Source organism: Macrotis lagotis, chromosome 7 (genome assembly GCF_037893015.1).
Source record: "Macrotis lagotis isolate mMagLag1 chromosome 7, bilby.v1.9.chrom.fasta, whole genome shotgun sequence".
NCBI lineage: Eukaryota > Metazoa > Chordata > Mammalia > Peramelemorphia > Peramelidae > Macrotis > Macrotis lagotis.
Window position 1 is genome coordinate 215,057,514 of NC_133664.1, and position 20,378 is coordinate 215,077,891.

Consider the following 20,378-nt stretch of genomic DNA (forward strand, 5'->3'; position numbering starts at 1 on the left):
GTTTTTGAATTGGTTCCTATGTTTGTTACTGTCAATTACCTCACTTTCATTCTGTCAGTTATCATTTTTGCTACGTGTCACAATGCCTGCTCTCTACCTATGCCTACTTTTTTTTTCTTGTGAGGCCCTTGGGTTTAAAATGATTTGCTCAGGGTCACCTCTAGCCTTTAAATGAGCTCCTTTATCATGGGCTGGGAAAGTAGATAATGAAATCTGTAAAAAAAAAAAAAGTGATCAGAACCTGGTTGAAGACCTAGGAAGGCATTTCTTTGAATTAAATGTATGAGTTTCAATTTAATTTATTTTATGCCACGTGGCATCTAGGTGACCCAGTGAATAAAGAGCTAGACCCAAAGTCAGAATGACCTAGGTTCAAATCAGGTTTCAGATACTTATAGCCTTGCGACCCTGGATAAGTTATTTTACATGTTTGCTTCAGTTTCCACAACTAGTAAAATGGAGATAATAATAGCTCCTACTTCATATATTTGTTCTGAAGATCAAATAAAATTGGAAAGTGCATAACACAGCACAATTATTCCTTTCTCTTCACTCTAGGATTATCTGCGAGATCCTGCCCTTTCATATATAAGCATTTTGGTTGTTATAAGGGAAACAAAATGAACATCTGTATAGGGGAAATTTATTTAAAAAGATGAATTTAAGTATCATGGTGATGACAGATTCAGACTGTTCTGAGAACAAGACAGAGAATTGAAAAGACCTCTTTAAAGGCAGAGGAAAAAGTAAAAATAGCTGCAGCTATGAATCACAATAGCTGCAGGATATGGTTTTTCATTGGCTTATATTTACGCAATTGGTCAAACAATTATTTGGAGATTGTGGGAAAATTATATAAAGAATGCTAGAATAGTGCCTAACAAAGGTAAAATAATTGATTTTTTTATATCACTGCTTACAAGGAGGCACTTATTTGAGGCATTAGAATAATGATAGTTTTTATATAATAGCATTTACATAGTGCTTTAAGGTTATAAAGTGTTTTACAAATATTATTTCACTTTCCCTTCACAATAGCTCTGGGAGATGGCTTGTATTATTATTCCCATTTTACAGATAGGAACCTGAGAAAGATAGCAAGCTAAGTGACTTTTCTAGGGTCTTTCCTAGAAGGGAAAGGTTAGCAGAAAAATGTTTTTTTTCCCTCATCAGTGATTCATGATAGAGACTGTTCTTTTAAGAGAACAAGGACAATTGCCGTTCAGAGTATTGAGCTGTCTCTGGTACTTGGGCATCTACTCTTTATTTTCTTTAGGTGTGTGTCCATTTTTCTCTAAGGATACTTTGCTATTTATGTGATTAAGATTTATGGATGAACAGTTTTGATTACTTATCCTTTGGCTTTTATTACTCTTATTATTCTTATTCTTGTCAGCTGGTTTAAGAATAAATGTTATTTCTGTGGCAACTAATTTATGTAAATGGGAAGCACACTAATTGGGGCTCAAGAGCTACAGTAATGATTAACGGATGTATCTCCCATCTCTTCAGGCTTACCAAGAGAGCTTTCATAAAAAAATCTGAGTAGGAGCAGCATGGTGTCCTTCGTTTTAAAAACCACAGATCTACTGTGAGAACAAGCTGAATGATCAAGTCAATCCAGAGAAGGAGAGAGGGAGGTCTACAATTTCAGACAATCCTGTTTATCCAAGGGGCTGGTGCTATGCTTATTTTGATTGTTTAGAGATTAATGGTCCTCAGTTCCATATTAAATTATTAAAGTTCATACATATGAAGTCTAACTGAGGTCTATTAAAAAATAGTACTCATATACATTGCTATTTTTTAATCTCAAAATATTAAAGATCTCTAAGGTATTATTTCTCTAGCTAAAGAATATGAATAATATACTGGCATTAAATACATACCTCTGCCTGAGAGCATATAAGGAGAAATTTCAAGTAATCGACTGATCAGTCTGGACCAAAATCCCATGGGAAAATAAGGCATTTCATACAATCTAACAATGACTTCAGAGTTTTCACAGTGGGGAAGTTCTATCACAGGTCTTTGATCAGACAAACTAAATAGAAAAAAAGAAAATTATCATTTTTAAATTTCATTAAAAATTTAATTACACTAATTTGTTCCTATTGAGGATAACCAGTAAGTTAAATATATATATATATATATATATATATATATATATATTTAAATTAACCAAATTTCCCACCATTCTCATTTGTACACATGATGTAAGAACCTATATTTGGTTGGCCTTAAAGCTTGTAAAGCTTTATTAAATGAAATAGAGATCAAATTAAACAGACAGTCCTTGCATGAAAAACTTAACTGAGAAGCACTTAGAGGACACTGAAACAAAAGGACAATAAACTAATTTTTTTTAAATTAATAAAATTCATTAACCTCTTTAAGTCTGACTTCCTTAAACCCCCCAAATCCCTAGGCTCTCTTTTATACTTACCTACTGTAGAAGGAGAAATATTTGTCTTCTTTGTAATATTAAGAAAATGTTATTTGTGCCTGACTGATGGTTTCTGAGGGCTCCCTCAGCAGCATGGATCCTAATAAGATGTAAATTACCTCCCATTGTCATAGTTAAATGTAAATTTGTCAAGATAAGAATAACCTCAGTTCATCCCTGTAACCCTCTTCCAGCTTCCCACCTCTAAAGTCTTCCACAATGGGTACCTGATCTCAAAGTAGAGAGGGTGGGGTACCCCTTTTACTCACTTTTCCCTGACTCTTTCCTGCATAGGAAAAGACCATAAAAGCTTGGCCCTACACTCCCCCTGAAGGTTAGACTCACTAAGTCCAGTCACTACCTATGACTGTTTTCTCTTCTCTCTTTCCCTCAAGCATTCTGGGTTCCATTGCATTTTCATTTATTTTGTTAAATAGTTCCCAGTTTCATTTTAATCTGTTTCTGGTCACAATTGATTCAGGATGTAGTGGTGGTATTTGACACTTCTGCTCAAGTTAACTTTTTCTAAGATAAGTTGTAGAGAATGTGCTGATTGCATATAAAAGGTGTTTTTTTCATCAAGAATTCACTTTACCAATGAAATTTCAGATCAAGTAATTTACAAATCTAGGCTTATTCCAACCAAGAGGATGAATGTCAAATAAATGAGTTCCCTCAAGCAATGTCTTATTACTGATTCAGTGGAGTGACCTAGAGGTATCTATACTTCACTCAAGTCAAACCTCAGCTTCTGGAAGCCCTGTCTTTTCTGAAGCCTTCTCAAGTTAATAGCAAAGTTATACTTTACCCTTTAATTTTTGCTGTTCTATATTTATTTCCTGATGATTTTCTGTCTGTGGAGGAAATTTCTAAGCCGTTCTGTTATCTTCCCAGAATGTCTCTCCTCAGAATTATTTTTACTAAGTAATACTTTGATTAATAATGAGGATCTTTTTTCAAGTGTTTAGAAATTTACTTTCTCTTTAAAAATCTCTGACTAGTCATTCTTTGAAGACTGAATAACTTTTATTAATTTAGAAAAGCTTTAATATATTTTTAGTTGTTATACTTGTATCAAGCATTGTTGTCATAGTTTCCCTATTCTATTTTTTAAAATTAGTTTTTGAGAGTTTGAAAAACAACTTCTTATATTAAAGTGATGTAGAGAATTATGAATGTAGGAGAAACAAAATTCTGTAATCTTCAAAGTTGTTAAATCTTGTTAAATGGGCAGAGAGATGTCAATTGACTCTTACTGTTTCATCATATAATGTAAAATTTGTAACATGTCTCCTCATTTCCAACCCCCAGTTTTCAACTCTCCATGTGGTTTCAGTCACCTAAGGGGGGTTTCTCCTTTAACCCTCAATACCCACCCAGATAAGGGGAAAGGTCTTAAGATCTAGGCTGAACCTCTGCTCAGGGATGGTCTGCTATATCTGGTCCAGTCAGCTCTCTCTAAAGATCTTTCCTTATCTTCCCCTCACTATCTCTCTCAGTTGTCTATCAAGAAACCTCTCCTACTCTTTTGTTATTCACTCCCTGTCCTAAAGTAACTATTGCTTCTCTGGGAGGGAAAGGAAAAGTTTTTTTACTTTGCTATATTTCATAATAAAAAGCAATTTTAAATTCCCAGAGAGCATGTGAATTCATTCACTTATCTTTCAGTAACCTCCAAATGTCTTAATTACCCCAAATTCTATCTTTAATTGGTGACCCCCCCCCCAAATCCCAGCTGGCATGTATTCAAATACATGCTAAAATTAAGTCCTAAGTAAAGACACTTCCTTATCAATGTAGGTTCACACCTTCTCTCCAATTTATTGCCTAGAAATTAGGTAATTTTCACAGGGTCGCAAAGCCAAGATTACTGGCAGCACTTAAAAACCCAGATTTTCCTGACTGTGAGTTCAGGTTTGGATCAACTATGTCACATTGCCATCATATTGCATAAGATGGAGGCCTAAATAAATTGGCCAATCTTTTTAATTTTTTAAGAAGGATTTTCTTTTTATCATAAACAACAAATATGAATATGATGCTAAATAAATAAAAGAGAGGATTATATTTTAAGATACAAAATTATATAGGTTATGTGAGAAATTATTGTATCAGGTTTCTACAGGATGTGAGAGGATGCCAGAGGATACTGTCAGAATTTTACTGATAACATTAGTATTCATCACAAAGGCAGGGATCTCTGGGCTACTGATTCGGCCAAAAGACATAAATAATGTGCAGGAATGTGGAAGTAAGAAAAAAGGAAAAGTGATAAAAGAAATGACCCCAACCAATCACCAAACTAAAAGAATTCTCTGAAGTCTGACTTGAAGATGCCTGTGCCTAAAACAATTCAAACTGGTGGTGGTGGTGGGATCAACCTAGGGTCTCTGACTTGTGAAAACAAATATACATGTTTAATAAGCTTCATGCATAGTAACTTACACACACTCTATGATGACTGAAGATCATCACCATACATGCAATGTATGACTAGGGAGGGACAACATATTAAGGGGTGATATGGGGTGGGTATATCAATTAGCTTGTACCATGGATGACTGGGACCAGTGCCTGACTGGAAAGGGAGGGGAAAGCTTCCAAATCATAAATGAGACTCAACATTGTTGCTATTTGGGGCTCCTCATTTGGGGAGTGCCCATTTGCTGCAGGAAATCTTAAATAAATAATCTTTCTGTCATTTCAAGCTAAATTTCATTATTAGGATCCATGTCACCCCTCTTTGGAAAAAGGGGGTTTGGGTTTCATTTCTAACAGTTTGGGGGCTCACTTATGCACTTCATAGAATTCCTGCCTCCCCCCCCCCCCCCCCCCCCCCCACAAAACAAAGGAAGAGCACTTTTTTTTAGGTTTTTGCAAGGCAAATGGGGTTAAGTGGCTTGCCCAAGGCCACACAGCTAGGTAATTATTAAGTGTCTGAGACAGAATTTCAACCCAGGTGCTCCAGACTCCAGGGCCTGTGCTTTATCCACTGCACCACCTAGCCACCTAGCCACCCCCTGGAAGAACACTTCTGTTCAAATTGGAGCAGTCCCCATTTTCATCCTGGGGACCCCCTAGTGGATCTCTGAAGTTCCCAAGATCTTGGTTTCAACCGACTGGAGTGACTGAAGGATTAAAGAAGAAGGAAAACCAAGGTGCAAGATCCAATAAGGTAAGAAAATTAGTGGCTAGAGTACTCTAGGATAGGAAACTCAATAGTTTATTGGCTAAGATGTCCTCATTCTAAGTAGTCCAGCATGTATGAGTTGTCAGAGGTGTAATTCCTGGGAGGGATGGAAAATCCTCGAAAATAGGCCACTGAGGATGGTGCCTGTGCATCCCAGGACCAGGACATACTTTGGATCCATGATTTCACTAGGTATTTGTATGTGTGTTTAAATTGAGTCTTTGTCCTGCTTCTGTGTCTTGACTATTTCCAGAAATCTGAGTTCTGATTGGTCAATTTTACTTTCCTGGTTTTCCAGGCTCCTGAGGCTGGAGAATTCTCCAACCCCAACTTTTTTGTTTTTAAATTGATTTCAGTTTTAAACTCTGGGGACTCAAGGACAGCCTGGAGGGATTCCACTCATTCCATGAGAAGAAAAGAGAAATAAGATCTATAGAGTTCCAAGATGGAACCAAAATAGTGGCAGGAAGCTAATCTGCTCCTCCAGCCTTTCCCTACCAAAGATAAATGAAGCCTCCACTCTGACATTCACACTACAGATCGCACCAAGAAAAAGAGAAGATTCAAAGAAGTTTTCAGCTGTAGATGTTGTGAAGGATCTTCAGTGAAGGTCTGTCTCTTTGTGGGAAAAGGGGAAGTAAAGTCCAGGAGGTGGGAGAGCAGGAAAAGCCAGCAGTGCAATCCTGGTACTGACAGCTTAATAATAACAGAGATCCCAGCAGCTAGAGAGCAAGCAAGCAGGGAGGATCCCAACCCCAAACAAAGTCTTGAACCCTGAGAGCACCAGGGTAAAAGACAGAACTGGGTCGGGAACAATCTTCTGTTAAGTCAGAACATGGACATAAAGGAGGAAACAAACCTCTGCAAAAGGAAGGCCTGGACTGATAGGCAACATCTTAGCCAACAACAAGCCAGGGATCAGACCCCTGCCCCAGCAAAATAAAACCTTGGATCTATACTACACATACCCCAGGTGAACAAAAAGAATGCTTACTATAGAAAACTACTTCATAGATAAAGATGACAGTAATGCCATGTCTGAAGAAGAAAGCAGCGAAAAATCACTCACAGGAGAAGTATCAAAATAGTCTATAAATTAGACTCAAATACAAAAGTTCATTGAAGAGCTTAAGAAATAATTTAAAAACTGCAGAACAGAGGAAGAAGAAAAATAGAAAAAAAAGAAATGAAAGTCATGCAGGAAAATTATGAAAAGTTGACCAAAGAAATCAACTCTGTTAAAAATAAAAATATCCAACTGGAAAAGGAAACACAGAAGATAATTAAAGAAAATAAAATCATAAAAATTAAAATTGAGCAGTTAGAAACAAATGAATCTACAAGACTACAAGATTCCATCAAACAAAATAAAAAGGCTGAAAAAATTGAAGAAAATGTGAAGTACCTTCTAGGGAAAATAAATGACCAGGAAAACATACAGGAGAGACAATCTATGAATCATTGGACTATCAGAAAGCCTGGACCAACACCACTACTGGTTCTATACCCTGAAGAGATTATGAAAAAGGGTAAAAACATCACTTGTACTAAAATATTCATAGCAGCCCTGTTTGTGGTGGCAAAGAATTAGAAATTAAGTAAATGTCCTTCAATTGGGGAATGGCTTAACAATCTGTGGTATATGTATGTCATGGAACACTATTGTTCTATTACACACTAGGATTGTTGGGAATTCAAGGAAGCCTGGAAGGATTTGCATGAACTGATGCTGAGTGAGATGAGCAGAATCAGAAAAACATTGTACACCCTAATAGCAACATGGAGGTGATGATCAACCTTGATGGACTTGCTCATTCCATGAGTGCAACAATCAGGCACAATTTTGGGGTACCTAAGATGGAGAATACCATCTGTATCCAGAGAAAGAATTGCAGAATTTAAACAAAGACCAACAACTATTACCTTTAATTTAGGGGGACGCCGTTATCTTGTCATGTAATTTTGCTATCTCTTATACTTTATTTTTCTTCCTTAAGGATATTATTTCTCTCTCATCACATTCAACTTAGATCAATGTATACCATGGAAACAATGTAAAGACTAATGGACTACTTTCTGTGGGGGTGGGTGGGAAAGAAGCAAGATAGGGAAAAAATTTTAAAACTCAAAATGAATTATATCTTTCTAAAAAAGAATAGAGCTAAATATCTCAACTTGATTTAGCCTTTCTGCCAAATGAAAGCTAATGATTCTAGGAAACAACAGGAACAATAATAAGGATAAAACAAAGGCAAAAGACTGAAAACAAAATTTTTTTTTACTTTTTTGCAAGGCAATGGGGGGTTAAGTGATTTACCCAAGGCCACATAGCTAAATAATTATTAAGTTTCTGAGGATGGATTTGAAACAGGTACTCCTGACTCCAGGGCTGGTGCTCTATCCATGGTGCCACCTAGCATTCCCTGGATTTTTAAAATACATTTTTCTATCCTCTTTCATTTTATGTGTGTTTGTCCCATTCACATTCACAATTATGATTGTTGACTGTATTTCCTTAAATCTTAGTTTCTTGTCTTGCTTAGTTTCTTTCTCTTACACCCTTCTTCTTTTTCTTAATCTCCAAGGGAAGTGGGAATACTTTCCTTTTGGATAAGATGAATTTCTGTATCCAACTGTACTTATTATATATGTAGTCTTTCTCCTTGAGTAAGTTCAGATGAATATGAGATTCAAATGTTGCTTGTTATTCCCCATAGCCTCATCCATTGAATAAATTCTTACTTGTATATTCCATTTAGATGAAAATTTTCTCTATTCTTTACTCTCTATTTCTCATCTCTCCCAATGCATTCCTCTTCTCCACTCTTCCATTTTTCTTTTGAGAGCATTCAAACATAAGAGAATCATGTCTGTGTTCTCTGTCTAGATTCTCTCTTAAATCCTTGGTGATGATGAAGTTCTGAGGGGTTGTGAATTCCAATATTTCCTCTGTGACCTAGGAATTCTGAATTTTATCATATTCCTGAGAGCTTTTGTTCTCTTCCTTTTCTTTTCTTTTTTTTTTTTTTGGCAAGGCAATAGGGTTAAGTGACTTGCCCAAGGTCACATAGCCAGATCTGAAACTGGATTTGAACTCAGGTCCCCCTGAGTCCACGGCCAGTGCTATATCCACTGTACCACCTAACCACCCTGCAAGATTCTTTTCTTATGAAATTTTTCATATTTTCTAACAACAGGGAAAGAACTTATTAGTTTAAAAAATTATAGTTTTTTTTGTTGCAGAGACTAAGAATTGAAAAGTAAAGGGATACCTATCAATTGGGGAATGCAAAAGCATAATGTGGCATTTGATTGTGATGGTATATTATTTGCTATAAGAAATTACAAGCAGGATGATTTCATAAATATCAAGAAAGGCTTACATGAACTGATGTAGAAAGAAGTGAGCAGAACCAGAATACTGTACAAAATAACAGCAGTACTATATGAATTGTGAATGACTTAGCTGTTCTTAGCATTATGATGATCCAATATGCTAACTGCCTGTATATAGACTGAAGTATGCTAGTTTTCATTTTTTCTTTTTTTAAGTTTAAGTTTTCTTTCATACAAAGAGTAATATGACATAATTGCACATTTTGCCTATATCATAATTGTTTTTTTAGGTTTTTGCAAGGCAAATGGGGTTAAGTGGCTTGCCCAAAGCCACACAGCTAGGTAATTATTAAGTGTCTGAGACCGGATTTGAACCCAGGTACTCCTGACTCCAGGGCCGGTGCTTTATCCACTGTGCCACCTAGCTGCCCCAATTTCATTTTTTGAAATTTTCTTGCTAAATTTCTTATATCCATTCTTAACAAGCTATCTTTTTAATTTTTTTTTCCCTGTGGCTCTACTGATATTTATAATGGAGCTGTTTTCCTCTTCTGGTTTTATTGCTTGAATTTCTCCATCTGTAATACTTTTATTATTGCATTTTCTGCTTACTTTTATCTCTCAGTAAAATTTCCTTGGTTGAGACTTTATGCAAGGATCAAGATCTGAGCAAATCCTCTTCTATTTCTGTATAGTGTAGGTGGCTGGTTCCTGCTTCCACTCCTTGTCCTCTTCCAAAAAGTTGAGAACATAACTGAGACTACCCCCCATATTCTGCTTCAGCTCTTGTTTTTCTTCATCTTCTGTTTGCTCAGGACTGCAGACAGTATTGCTTGCATCTCAGTTTCCTTTTTCTTGCAAAATTACTAACTGAACATTGAATTTTTTTTTCTGCTAAAGCTGCTATAGTCCAAAATGGATTTCAGAAATTTGACAAATTTCAGGATTTCTGGAGAACTCTGGTGCTCCTTTGTTCTGTCTTCAACCTTGATCTAGTGATGTGATCAAAGGTCACACTGGCCTCAGGTTCCCCTGATGTGTCTTTTAGAGTGCCTTTTCTTTTGTTCTGGTCTGGACTATATTGAGGAACTTTATAGTGCAGATATTTGGTTTTATTGATCAGTACTTCTCTAATGTCCCTTCTCCATATTGACAGGGGAGATTCTCAGAGAATCTAAGATCATCTTTAATGAAAGACTCAAGAAATATTCCAAAGCAAGCATGTTAAATATTGAATCCTTAACCCAGGTTTTATTTTGCATATGTTCATCAAAAATAAATCCACAAATTTCACAGGATAATTGTTATACCTATTACACTGTTCTACTTAGGTTTTTCAAATGACCAACTTTTAAAATTTTTGTCTACTACAAAAAATTCTTATAACTGTTCCTAAGCAAAGTCTTCATACTCTACATTTTCTCTGAAGAATTCAAAATTGCTAACCATGTCTCCTTTTTGTATTTTTCTTGACTCCCAATAGCACTTCATCTTAATTATTTTTACTTCTTTAAATTCTCTATGTCCTTCATTGCCTTTTTTCTTTTCCAATCCCAAAATATAGGCATTCTATCTTATCCATGTTTCACAATTGACTATATATATATGTGTGTACATATACATATATGTTCATATACACATAAATATGCATTTATCTACATACACACATAAATATATATACATATATATATGTATATGGCTCAATCTCACAAAATGGGTCCTCATCCATAGATAAGATGATCTTTCTGATAGTTTATGATCTTTATTCTACCCACTAAGTATGTCTCCTAAGGTTCTTTCTTTTGTGTTCCTCTTCTTCCTTTTTATGATCTATTTCAGGTTCAAATCTCTATATTCAGTCATAATCTCTTCCTAAAATACTCTCATTTATCTGACTCAGCACCTTGATCTTTATATCCTATAAAACTTCATATTCAGTATATCTAATGATAACTGTTTAAATAATTCTTTAAAGTAAGCAAAGCATATATACATTAATCTCATTGGCATTTCTCAATATTGGAATGTAATGCAGATTTTGTGATTCCATGTTTAATACTCTAGATTATACCACTCTCCTCTCAATCAAGCCTTAATTATCTTACTTTGCAGAGCTCTTACTCTCCAGTTTTAGTATTTTCATTGATGGTAGTATCTAATATAATTACATAATCTCACAAACTTAATTTTTTTTTTGTCTTTCTCTCTCATTGCCAACATCCAATATGTTAAGTTCTAAAGCATGATAATTTAGTGCTTAGAATACTGCAAAAGAGTCAAAAGGGTCCTAAGTTTGGATTACATTTTTGATGCTTGGTGGCTTTGCTAACAGGCATGATAGGAGACTCAGACCTTTACACATTACCTGAGTTTAACAGATCCTGTGACATAGATGATGATTGTCCTCCATTCTCTCTTTTTTTTAAAGGATTTTGCAAGGCAAATGGGGTTAAGTGGTTTGGCCAAGGCCACACAGCTAGGTAATTATTAAATGTCTGAGGCCGGATTTGAACTCTGGTACTCCTGACTCCAGGACTCTATCCACTGCACCACCTAGCTGCCCCGATTGTCCTCCATTCTCAAAGACATCAGGGAAGTGACGCCACGATAAACAGGTGAATTTGATTTGAGGAAGGAGGTTTTGTGCTAATGCACCAGTCTCACTTTCTTCCCCAGAAGAATCATCTAGGTTCAGTGGCCACATATGAATTAGGAAGACTGGAGATGACCTTTGATGTGAGGCAATCAGAATTAAGTGATTTACCCATAGAGCTACTAAGTGTCAAGTATCTGAAATTGGATTTGAACTCAGGTCCCCCTGATACCAAGGTTGCTTCTCTATTCATTACACCCTCTAGTAGCTAAGTGATGCAGTATATAGCATACCAGTCTTGGAATCAGGAGGATCTCAGTTCAAATCTAGATTCAGATATTTGACTTCCACTAGCTATGAAACCCTGGGCAAGTCACTTAACCCCAACTGCCTTGCATCTGGGGTTATCTTTAGTCCTCCTGACATCATATCTGATCACTGAACCCAAATGACTTCAGAGGAGAAAGCGATCAGCAGACTGGGTTACCAGTTTCACTGGGTCATGACATAGATCATACTTCAAGAAAGAAATGCCAGATGGGGTGGCTAGGTGGCTCAGTGAATAGAGCAATGGCCTTGGAGTCAGGAGTACCTGGGTTCAAATCCGACCTCAGGCACTTAATAATTACCTAGTGGTGTGGCCTTGAGCAAGCCACTTAACCCCATTGCCTTGGAAAAAAAAAAGAAATGCCGGAGGCTATAGTTGGAGGCTAAGGTGAAGGTGGAAGACTTTCTGTGGCACAAATAGATTGTGAAGTGAATTAGTCAAGATGTTTCTGCAGTATTACCTCAGTGAGTAAGGGGACAGGGTCTATACCCTAAAGAAAACAGACCCTGCAGGACAATAGACCTATTCAGATCACCCAGCCAGATTCTCCCTGGATGACAAGTACTCCAGACACTAGATTACTATCAGGAAGAGATTCAAGGTTCTCATGACTCAACAAGCACATGTGGTCCTCTGAGGAACCAAGCTGTAGCAAACACAAAGGACTCTTGCTCCAAGAACTTTTTCCTACATCTAGGGGAACCTCATTCAGGAAGAGCTCAAATCTTTGACTTTTTTTAACCCATTCTCACAACTTTTTACTCACAACAATTACTCCCTTTATACTTTGCTTCTTAGAATCTAGTCTCAATTTGCCTGAATTCTGCTCTGTACTTGGTGGCAATCAACCTAAAATGAAATCATTTCAATCAGTGCTGTAGGCTATTAAATCTGAAATGATTTGGAAAAAAATGAAAAAAGAAAGAAGTGCCTAGGCTACAGGGCACAAATGGTACTATAAGTCATATGGGAATTTAGGAAACAGTGTTGAATAGTAGAACTATTCCCAAGCATGCCTCCTAGAATTTGCTTGAGTATTTGCATGAAGACAAGATCCCTAGAGGAGGCCTATGACCTTCTTAGACTTCAGGTAGTTTCTTCCATTCAGTCTATGCTGCATATACCACTATCTGAACAACAACTTCATGGAACTCCATGCTCAAGTTAACTAAAATCAGAGTCAAAAACAAAATTATCATTACACACATCATGTTTGAGGACCATGCAATCTAAGTACTCATTTTTAATATTCTTTGCTTCTTTTTGACCAGTCATTTACATTACTGCAATATACTAATGACAACTATCTACTACACCTGACGAAATCATTATTTTATTAGTCTTAGTTTCCTCATTTGCATCATGGGGCTAAAAATACTTAAATGCCTACCTACTTCATTGATTTTTGTGAAGCTCAGATGAGATAACATATGCAAAACTGCTCTGCAAAAAATACACCATAAACATCATTTATTATTAAAATTACCACTAGTACATCTCTCATTTCCCCTTCTCTTCACTCTGATTGCCATCACCCTAGTTCAGACCCTCAAATATCTTTCTTCTTTACCCTAATTCCCCATTATTCTCCTTGACTTTAATAAAAATAATCTTGCTATTGAATTGGTCTGTCTATATCACTCCCTGTTCCAGTTCCTTCAATAACTCCCTACTGTTCCCTATACAAACTCTTTCAAATGCTGTCACTTTATATTCCAGCTTAGCTATTTATTGTCCCTGAATTTGGCATTCATCTTATAGGTTTCACTGAACAATGACTCTGTAGGTATGTAAATTTCTCCTCTTAATTAGCCCATCATGAATCCTCTAAATGTTGCCTAGACTTAATAAGCTCCTTTATAGGAGGTTTTTAAAACTCAAAAAAAGTTTATATTTATATCTAGCCCTGGGTGATTTGCAAAAGATTCATTTTGTTTGAATGACTCAAATAATGCTTGTTCAGAAATCTTCCATGAGATTTGCTCCCTTTATCTTCAAATAAAATTTCTAGGATGAAAAACCCTAGGATGAAAAGGGAATGTTTATCTCTACCTAAAAATAGTACAAACAGAACACAATAATCCAACATCTGTTCCTACAAGCATTACACTGAGGGATCTTTTATACTCCATAAATTGAGAGGATGGTCCTTGTTAATTAATGAAGAAGAAATGCAAAAAGAACAAATATATATATTGGAAAAGAGAGTAGCACCAAAAGTTTTGTGTGTGGTAGATCTTATTTTCATTCTCCCATAGGTAATAAGTAGTTAAAACAGGGCAGCTAAGTGACACAACAGTAATAGTAGAGGGCCTTCTGGAATTGAAAGACTTATCTTTCTAAGTTCAAATATGATCTTAATCATCTTATAGTTACACACTTATTTAACTGTGTGACCCAGGGCAAATCACTTGATTCTATTTCAGTTTCCTCATTTTCAAAATGAGCCAGAGAAGGAATTCACTCCAGTAACTTTGCTAAGAAAACTCCAAATGGGGTCAAGAAGAAAAGGACACAACTGAAAAAGACTGATACAAATTCCTTTAAAACTTTTTCTATTCAGCAGTCATATTTTAACAAAATCTAATTTATAAATAAGAAAATGATTGCATATGGAAATCTGCTTCTAAAAAACATTACTTTCAATTAGTACACTTTCATTTTTACACATGTTCAATAACTATGCTAGAGCCAGATTCTAAAAGTTCTTGATTCTAAAGCTGATTATTGAACATACATTTACAGTACACCCCAGCATGTAAGATTCCTTTAAAAAGTCTTATGAACTCTGAATTCACCATCAAGCATTGACTAATTTCTATAAGATGCATACTAAATTAGTTCCACTTCTTTATTTTTAGATAACAGTCACTAATGTTACAGAATTTGAAATAAAAAGTCTTAGAAAGAGTCCAACTTTTGTTTTAGAGAGGAACTACTGAGGTTCAGGAAAATCTAGTTAGATTATACTGCCTATTAGTTATGTAATCTAAATTAGAACACAAATTTCCGTCTAATGATTGTTATAAAACAAAAGTGCAGTTATCAATTTTATGATATAACTTTGGTCAAGTCAATCTCTCATTCTTAAGTTCCTCACCTATAAAAATTATGGAGTTGAACTATAATAAATGATCTCTAAGGTTGCTCCCTTTTTTCTAAAATTTCAAGACACTTTCTCAGTGAGATTATCTTTTACTTCCCTTGGTCAACCAACCCATATTTTCATGACTTCCTTTAAGAAACCTCCCGAAATGATTATAATCATTCTAGAATTCTATATTCTCCCATTACTTTTCTATTTTCTACTTTATAGAAGACTTCAACAAAAAGAGGTATGACTGGAAAAGAAAATGTTTTTTTTGAAGCTTATCTATGAAAAAATTTTAAGAGAAAGAATAGATGTTCTGTACAAAAATTATTGGTATCCTTAAGATTGACCTAAAGAAATCCTCAGCACTTTGGGTTTATCTTCTTATGATTAATTTATAGAAAGTCATGAAAAGAATCAACACTGATAGTATCCATACTAATGAAATAACAGATTTATCTGAGCATTTAGTTCCAATGTACATTTGATGATAATGTAGCATTTTTTGCTTTTCAACAAAATGCAAATCTTGAGATGTACAAATTTTATATTCTCTAAGGGCAAAATAATAATGTGGGAAAAAAAGTTGCTTTTGCATCAGATAATCTAACTTCCATGTATTTAAAAATGAAATGAAAAGTTACAAAATTCTATATTGCATGTGTATTTAGAATTTACCTGCTTGGAACTAGCAAATGTTCTTCTCCTATTGGTAAAGCAATCTGAAATTTTTCCAGGAGTTTAAAGTACTGAGACATATAGTTCTTGGGAAAACGGTTTTTCTTTGATAGGAACTTTTCCACATCTGAGCGTAGAATAATACCCTTAGGATATTTAGCAAAGTCTTCTACTTTCACTGTCAAAATCTGAAAGGAAAAAAGTTCACATTCAGTAATTATAATTGAATTCCCTCTTCTGAACAGTTTCAACTCCACAACTCTTAAGAGGAAATGCTCAGAACATTTTCATCACTTTCAAGTAAGTATGCTACACTGGGGTTAACACCTTTAGTTTCAATAAAACAAAAACAAAAACATATGATATAAACATATTTGTTATGAAGTTTAAAAAAATGGGTTTGTACTTTTTTGCTTCCTTGATTCCTTATGAAAGGAATTGAAATGAAAAGCCTAACAATTTGAATCTCTCACAAATAGTGGAAATAGTGCCTGGAGATCCAATCCCTATCTACAGTATGTACACTGTCATTTCAGTCAATTCTGTTTTTATAGTATTGCATTTTTCTTATTTGGTTCTACCAGCACAGATAAGAGGTATTTAAGAAGACATATAAAAACTAAAATTCTTTTCTCTGATCTTAACTTCTGATATTTCCACCTCTTCTTTTGCTTCACTCTATTTAATAAAATTTTCTTGTTTACAAAGAAATAATTAAGAAATCATCTTAAACACCACTCCTACTTCATGAAGATTTTCTTGATCCCTCTTGCTATTAGTGCCTCCCCCATATTATTGATCCCAATTGACTAAAACTTTCATGTGGCCAAGAATTTTTGTCTTTAAATTCCCAGTACCTATCATAGTGTCAGATAAATGGTAGTAGGATTTAATAAATTTTTGGAGATGAATTAATTATGCTCTCTACTTAAGGCACAGACTATTTTCCCACACTTCAATTTCTATCAATGATTATGTTACTAACCTGTGCCATCATTTTGCATAGCCATTGAGGTTCCACGAAATACAAGTCACTTAACTGCAGTGCTGGGTCTTGGAAATGGAGCAGGACACCTGTAATGTAATCCCAATCAGCAGAAAATTCTGATTCCTAATATTTTGGGGTTTTTTTTTTTTGTTTGCACCTATGCATCAGTGTAGAAATTAAACAATGAGGAAACTGTATTTACCAATACATATATTCAACTATTCTATACCTCACTGCCTGTGTCATTAAGAGGATGATTGATATTGTTTGGCATCTCACAGATAGTTTCTGTGTCAGAGGGAGGATATGAGTTGTATTGATTTTGAGGGTAGTTTTATAGTCAATATAGCACACTGCTTCTCTACTGTCCAAAGGAACAAAAAAGACAAGGAAATACTTTGAAAACCATATAACATAATATGAATGCTTATTTGACCTAGATTTCACATCTAAAGGTAAAGAGAAATTGGATGTTTTTCCTTTTCAACCATTTACTAGATGTTATAAATAAACACATCTGTGCCAAAAACAGATTAAAAACACATTTGAATAATATGGAGAAAGAAGAATAAGATATTTCAAATCTTTATAAAAATATTTTTGTCAAAGAAATCAAGGAACAAGAGATAGTATCGAGCTCAATACCTTTTACTCCAATTCTGAATCTTATATTTCTATTCAAATATAATTTCTAGTACAATGAGGGAGAATTAAAAATTTTTCTACTCTGGATCATGACACTGTGAATGTATATAGCAAGTACATTCTACAACTTAAATTGACATCTGGATGCTTTAATTTTCTCACTGAAAAAATAAAATGATTACCATAAAATTGAATGACTTTTCATTTCCTATCATTTCTATAGTTCTACAGAAGTTCACATTTGATCTTTTCAAAGATGATTTGTTTTAAATTTAGATTTTTCCATTATTCAATGTTTTAATTAAATTTTTTAAACTCTGAATAAAGTAAGTCAGAATTTTTAAAAATACCTGATTCATTTAGAAAATGAATAGCATGAGGAAGTTCATTCTCATCTAACTGCAGTTGACTTTCTTTTACTAGCTGTACCAATCGCTTCTGACTGATTACTGGAAATTCAGTGGGAACATTTTTTCGCTCCAACGAAATTTTCTTTTCGAGTTCCAAATAGCAATCTGGAATTAGCTGTCCTACAACAGGCTGGTCTCTGATCTGTGCAAATGACAGGAACAATGTTAAACTGAACATATGAATGAATAAGTTTTTTCATTCACATTTATGCAATTACTACATGCTACACCCTCTGCTAAGTTCTAAGGATACAAAAAGAAAGAAAAGAATCAAATAAGACTTCTTGGTCATGTGAGCAAAAGATGGTGCTGTCAATTTTCTCTGTCACCACATCCTCTTTAAAAACTACAAACTTTTTCAAAACAGATATTATGTGCCAAAGATAAGCAACTTCATCTGTTTCCATGTTCTGAACACTTGGAATCCATAAGGTTAAAAAAACACCCAAATCCAGTAACTGATACTCACTAATCCTGATTCACTTAGCACCTCTCCCTTAGCTCCCACATTCCCATCAGCAAGGTTGTACTAGAAGACCCAAGAGAACCCACCACCATATTTTAATTCTACCTTTCCTCTTCTTAGTGTCATAGAGACACAAGCTCAAGACTGCAAAAGTTTCCTTAGGCTTAGTAGCTAGTTTTGGCATAGTGTTCCAGGAACAAGTTGGTTGAGATTGCAATTTGAAAGCACCAATATTGCAAAACTCAAAACTGTTAATGCTGGAGAAAGCAAGTTCTAATATTTTCATGCTAGGTCAGAGAAGTAAATAACAGAGAAAATGGGAAAAGGGCATTGTATTTAGGAGTTATACAGCACTTCACTAAGTCTGAGGGAAGAAAAAAGCATATAGCTAGGTCAATTCTGACCATCCAAAAGGCAACTAGGGTAGGGACCTAGGCTGGTGAATCATGAATTATTCAAGGTAGAAAAAGGCAAGATAATTTGAGATACAGACCTCAAAAGAAGCCACAATCAGAAAAGAGACAATCAGAAGTCAGTGATAAGGGAAAAACTAAGGGGGAGTAAAGTCTGAAAGTACCAAAGATTCCAGGAAAAAGAAATCTCAAAAACATTCAAAATTATATAAATCAACAGGAAAAAACCCCACCAGTGACAACAGAAGGAAATAAAGTCTCCACATCTAGGGAATGAGCTCAGGCCTTTGTGTATAAATATTTCAAAATGAAGAAAAAGATTGAATACTTATGAGATAGAGGACTCTGGAATGTAAGGAGTCATGGAGCCATAATATACTATTCCTGTGTGGTTCAAAAAAATAGCAATTATGGGGACAAAATTTATGTCCTAAACAGCCAATAGAATAGAAAAAACAGAAAAAAATGGAATAGGGTAGAATAGAAAAACTGGAATCTGCAACAGCAAGCCTCACCAAAAAAACAAACAAAACCAAACCAAAACAGAGAACAATAGATTACAAATGTGAATACGCAGAAGAGAAAAATAACCTGGAAAAAAAGAAACAAAACCCAAGAATATTAAAAGAAAATATTCTCACTATGAAGAAAAAAAACAAACGGATCTTGAGTACAGAACTCATTCAGAAAATCTATGATGACTATCCTAGAAGAAACTAACACCAAAATAAAAGAAAAATAGAAAAAAATCACCTAAAACTTCTGAACACAGAAGATGCAATCTCAAGAATTAAAAACTGAATTTCTAGATCAACTCCAGGTGAGCTGAAAGCTGCAAATATTTTGTTTGTATACATAAATTTAACAATTTCATTCAGAAACAAATTCTGCAAGCCATCAGAAGAAAAATCTTCAATTACAAAGGACCAAGGACATGTAAATAGTGCAAAACTTCCATAGTCACTAGAAAAGGGTAAAGGGAATTGAATAATGTATCCCAAAGAGCACTGGAACTCAGGATGCAAACCAGGTTAACTTTTCCTTTAAATCTAAGTTATAGGATAGATGATAGGCATAAAATAATTAAGAAGACCTTGAAACAGTTTTAGAAACCAAATTGAAGAAATTATTTCCTTCTTAAAAACCAGAAACAACAGAAATGAATGAATGAATTTAGACAGCAAAAGAAAGAGAGTGACAACAGAAAGACCAGTAAGACATTTCTTTCTAATGCTCCCAGGAAGACAGGGTGAAGATGGAAATCTGGTAGACATAATACTGAAGAGGCAGAAAAGGGACATTATTACAACATAGAACCTAGCAACACTGCCTTGTTGGTCTATATTACAACATGGGAAAGAACATAAAAGGAAGGGAAGAAGAAGAGAATAGAGAGGAGTGGAGCATTGGATTCAAATCAAAAGCTAGTAATCATGGGAACATGATCTCTGTGCTCTCAAAGGGAGAACTTTACACGGAAGTGGGTTAAGAAAAGGGAGAAAAGAATGAAAAAGGAGGGAGTCTTACTCTGAAGATAGGAGGAGGTTCTACTGATGAATGTTCCAATGAGTGAAAGTAAAGGAGGATCTAACACTGGATGAGACTTAAGTGATTTGACATCTGAAAAATCTTTCTCCTGGGAAATCTAAGGAAGCAACTGGCACCTAAGAGAATAGGACAATATATAGATGAGGGGAGATTTCTAGGGAAAAAAAAAACAGAAGGAAGAATGAATTCCTTAGAAGTTTTGATTGAATGAAGAATACAGAGAAAACAAAGTGTATGAAAGATTAC

The 20,378-nt window shown here is 35.0% G+C and overlaps 1 protein-coding gene and 1 pseudogene across 5 annotated transcripts in view; one reads left to right on the forward strand and one right to left on the reverse strand.

Annotated features, from left to right (window-relative positions):
• Window positions 1-20,378, reverse strand: part of LRRK2 (leucine rich repeat kinase 2) — a 262,718-nt gene that overhangs the window by 56,682 nt on the left and 185,658 nt on the right. For all 5 annotated transcript variants that reach the window (XM_074194833.1, XM_074194832.1, XM_074194831.1 and 2 more), the window contains 4 exons: window positions 17,646-17,847; window positions 16,648-16,736; window positions 15,663-15,850; window positions 1,890-2,044 (listed from right to left, as the gene is read on the reverse strand). In XM_074194833.1, coding sequence (XP_074050934.1) covers window positions 1,890-2,044; window positions 15,663-15,850; window positions 16,648-16,736; window positions 17,646-17,847 — 634 coding nt within the window. The remainder of the gene's footprint in view (window positions 1-1,889; window positions 2,045-15,662; window positions 15,851-16,647; window positions 16,737-17,645; window positions 17,848-20,378) is intronic.
• LOC141493448 (H/ACA ribonucleoprotein complex subunit 3 pseudogene) lies at window positions 12,336-12,530 on the forward strand (annotated as a pseudogene).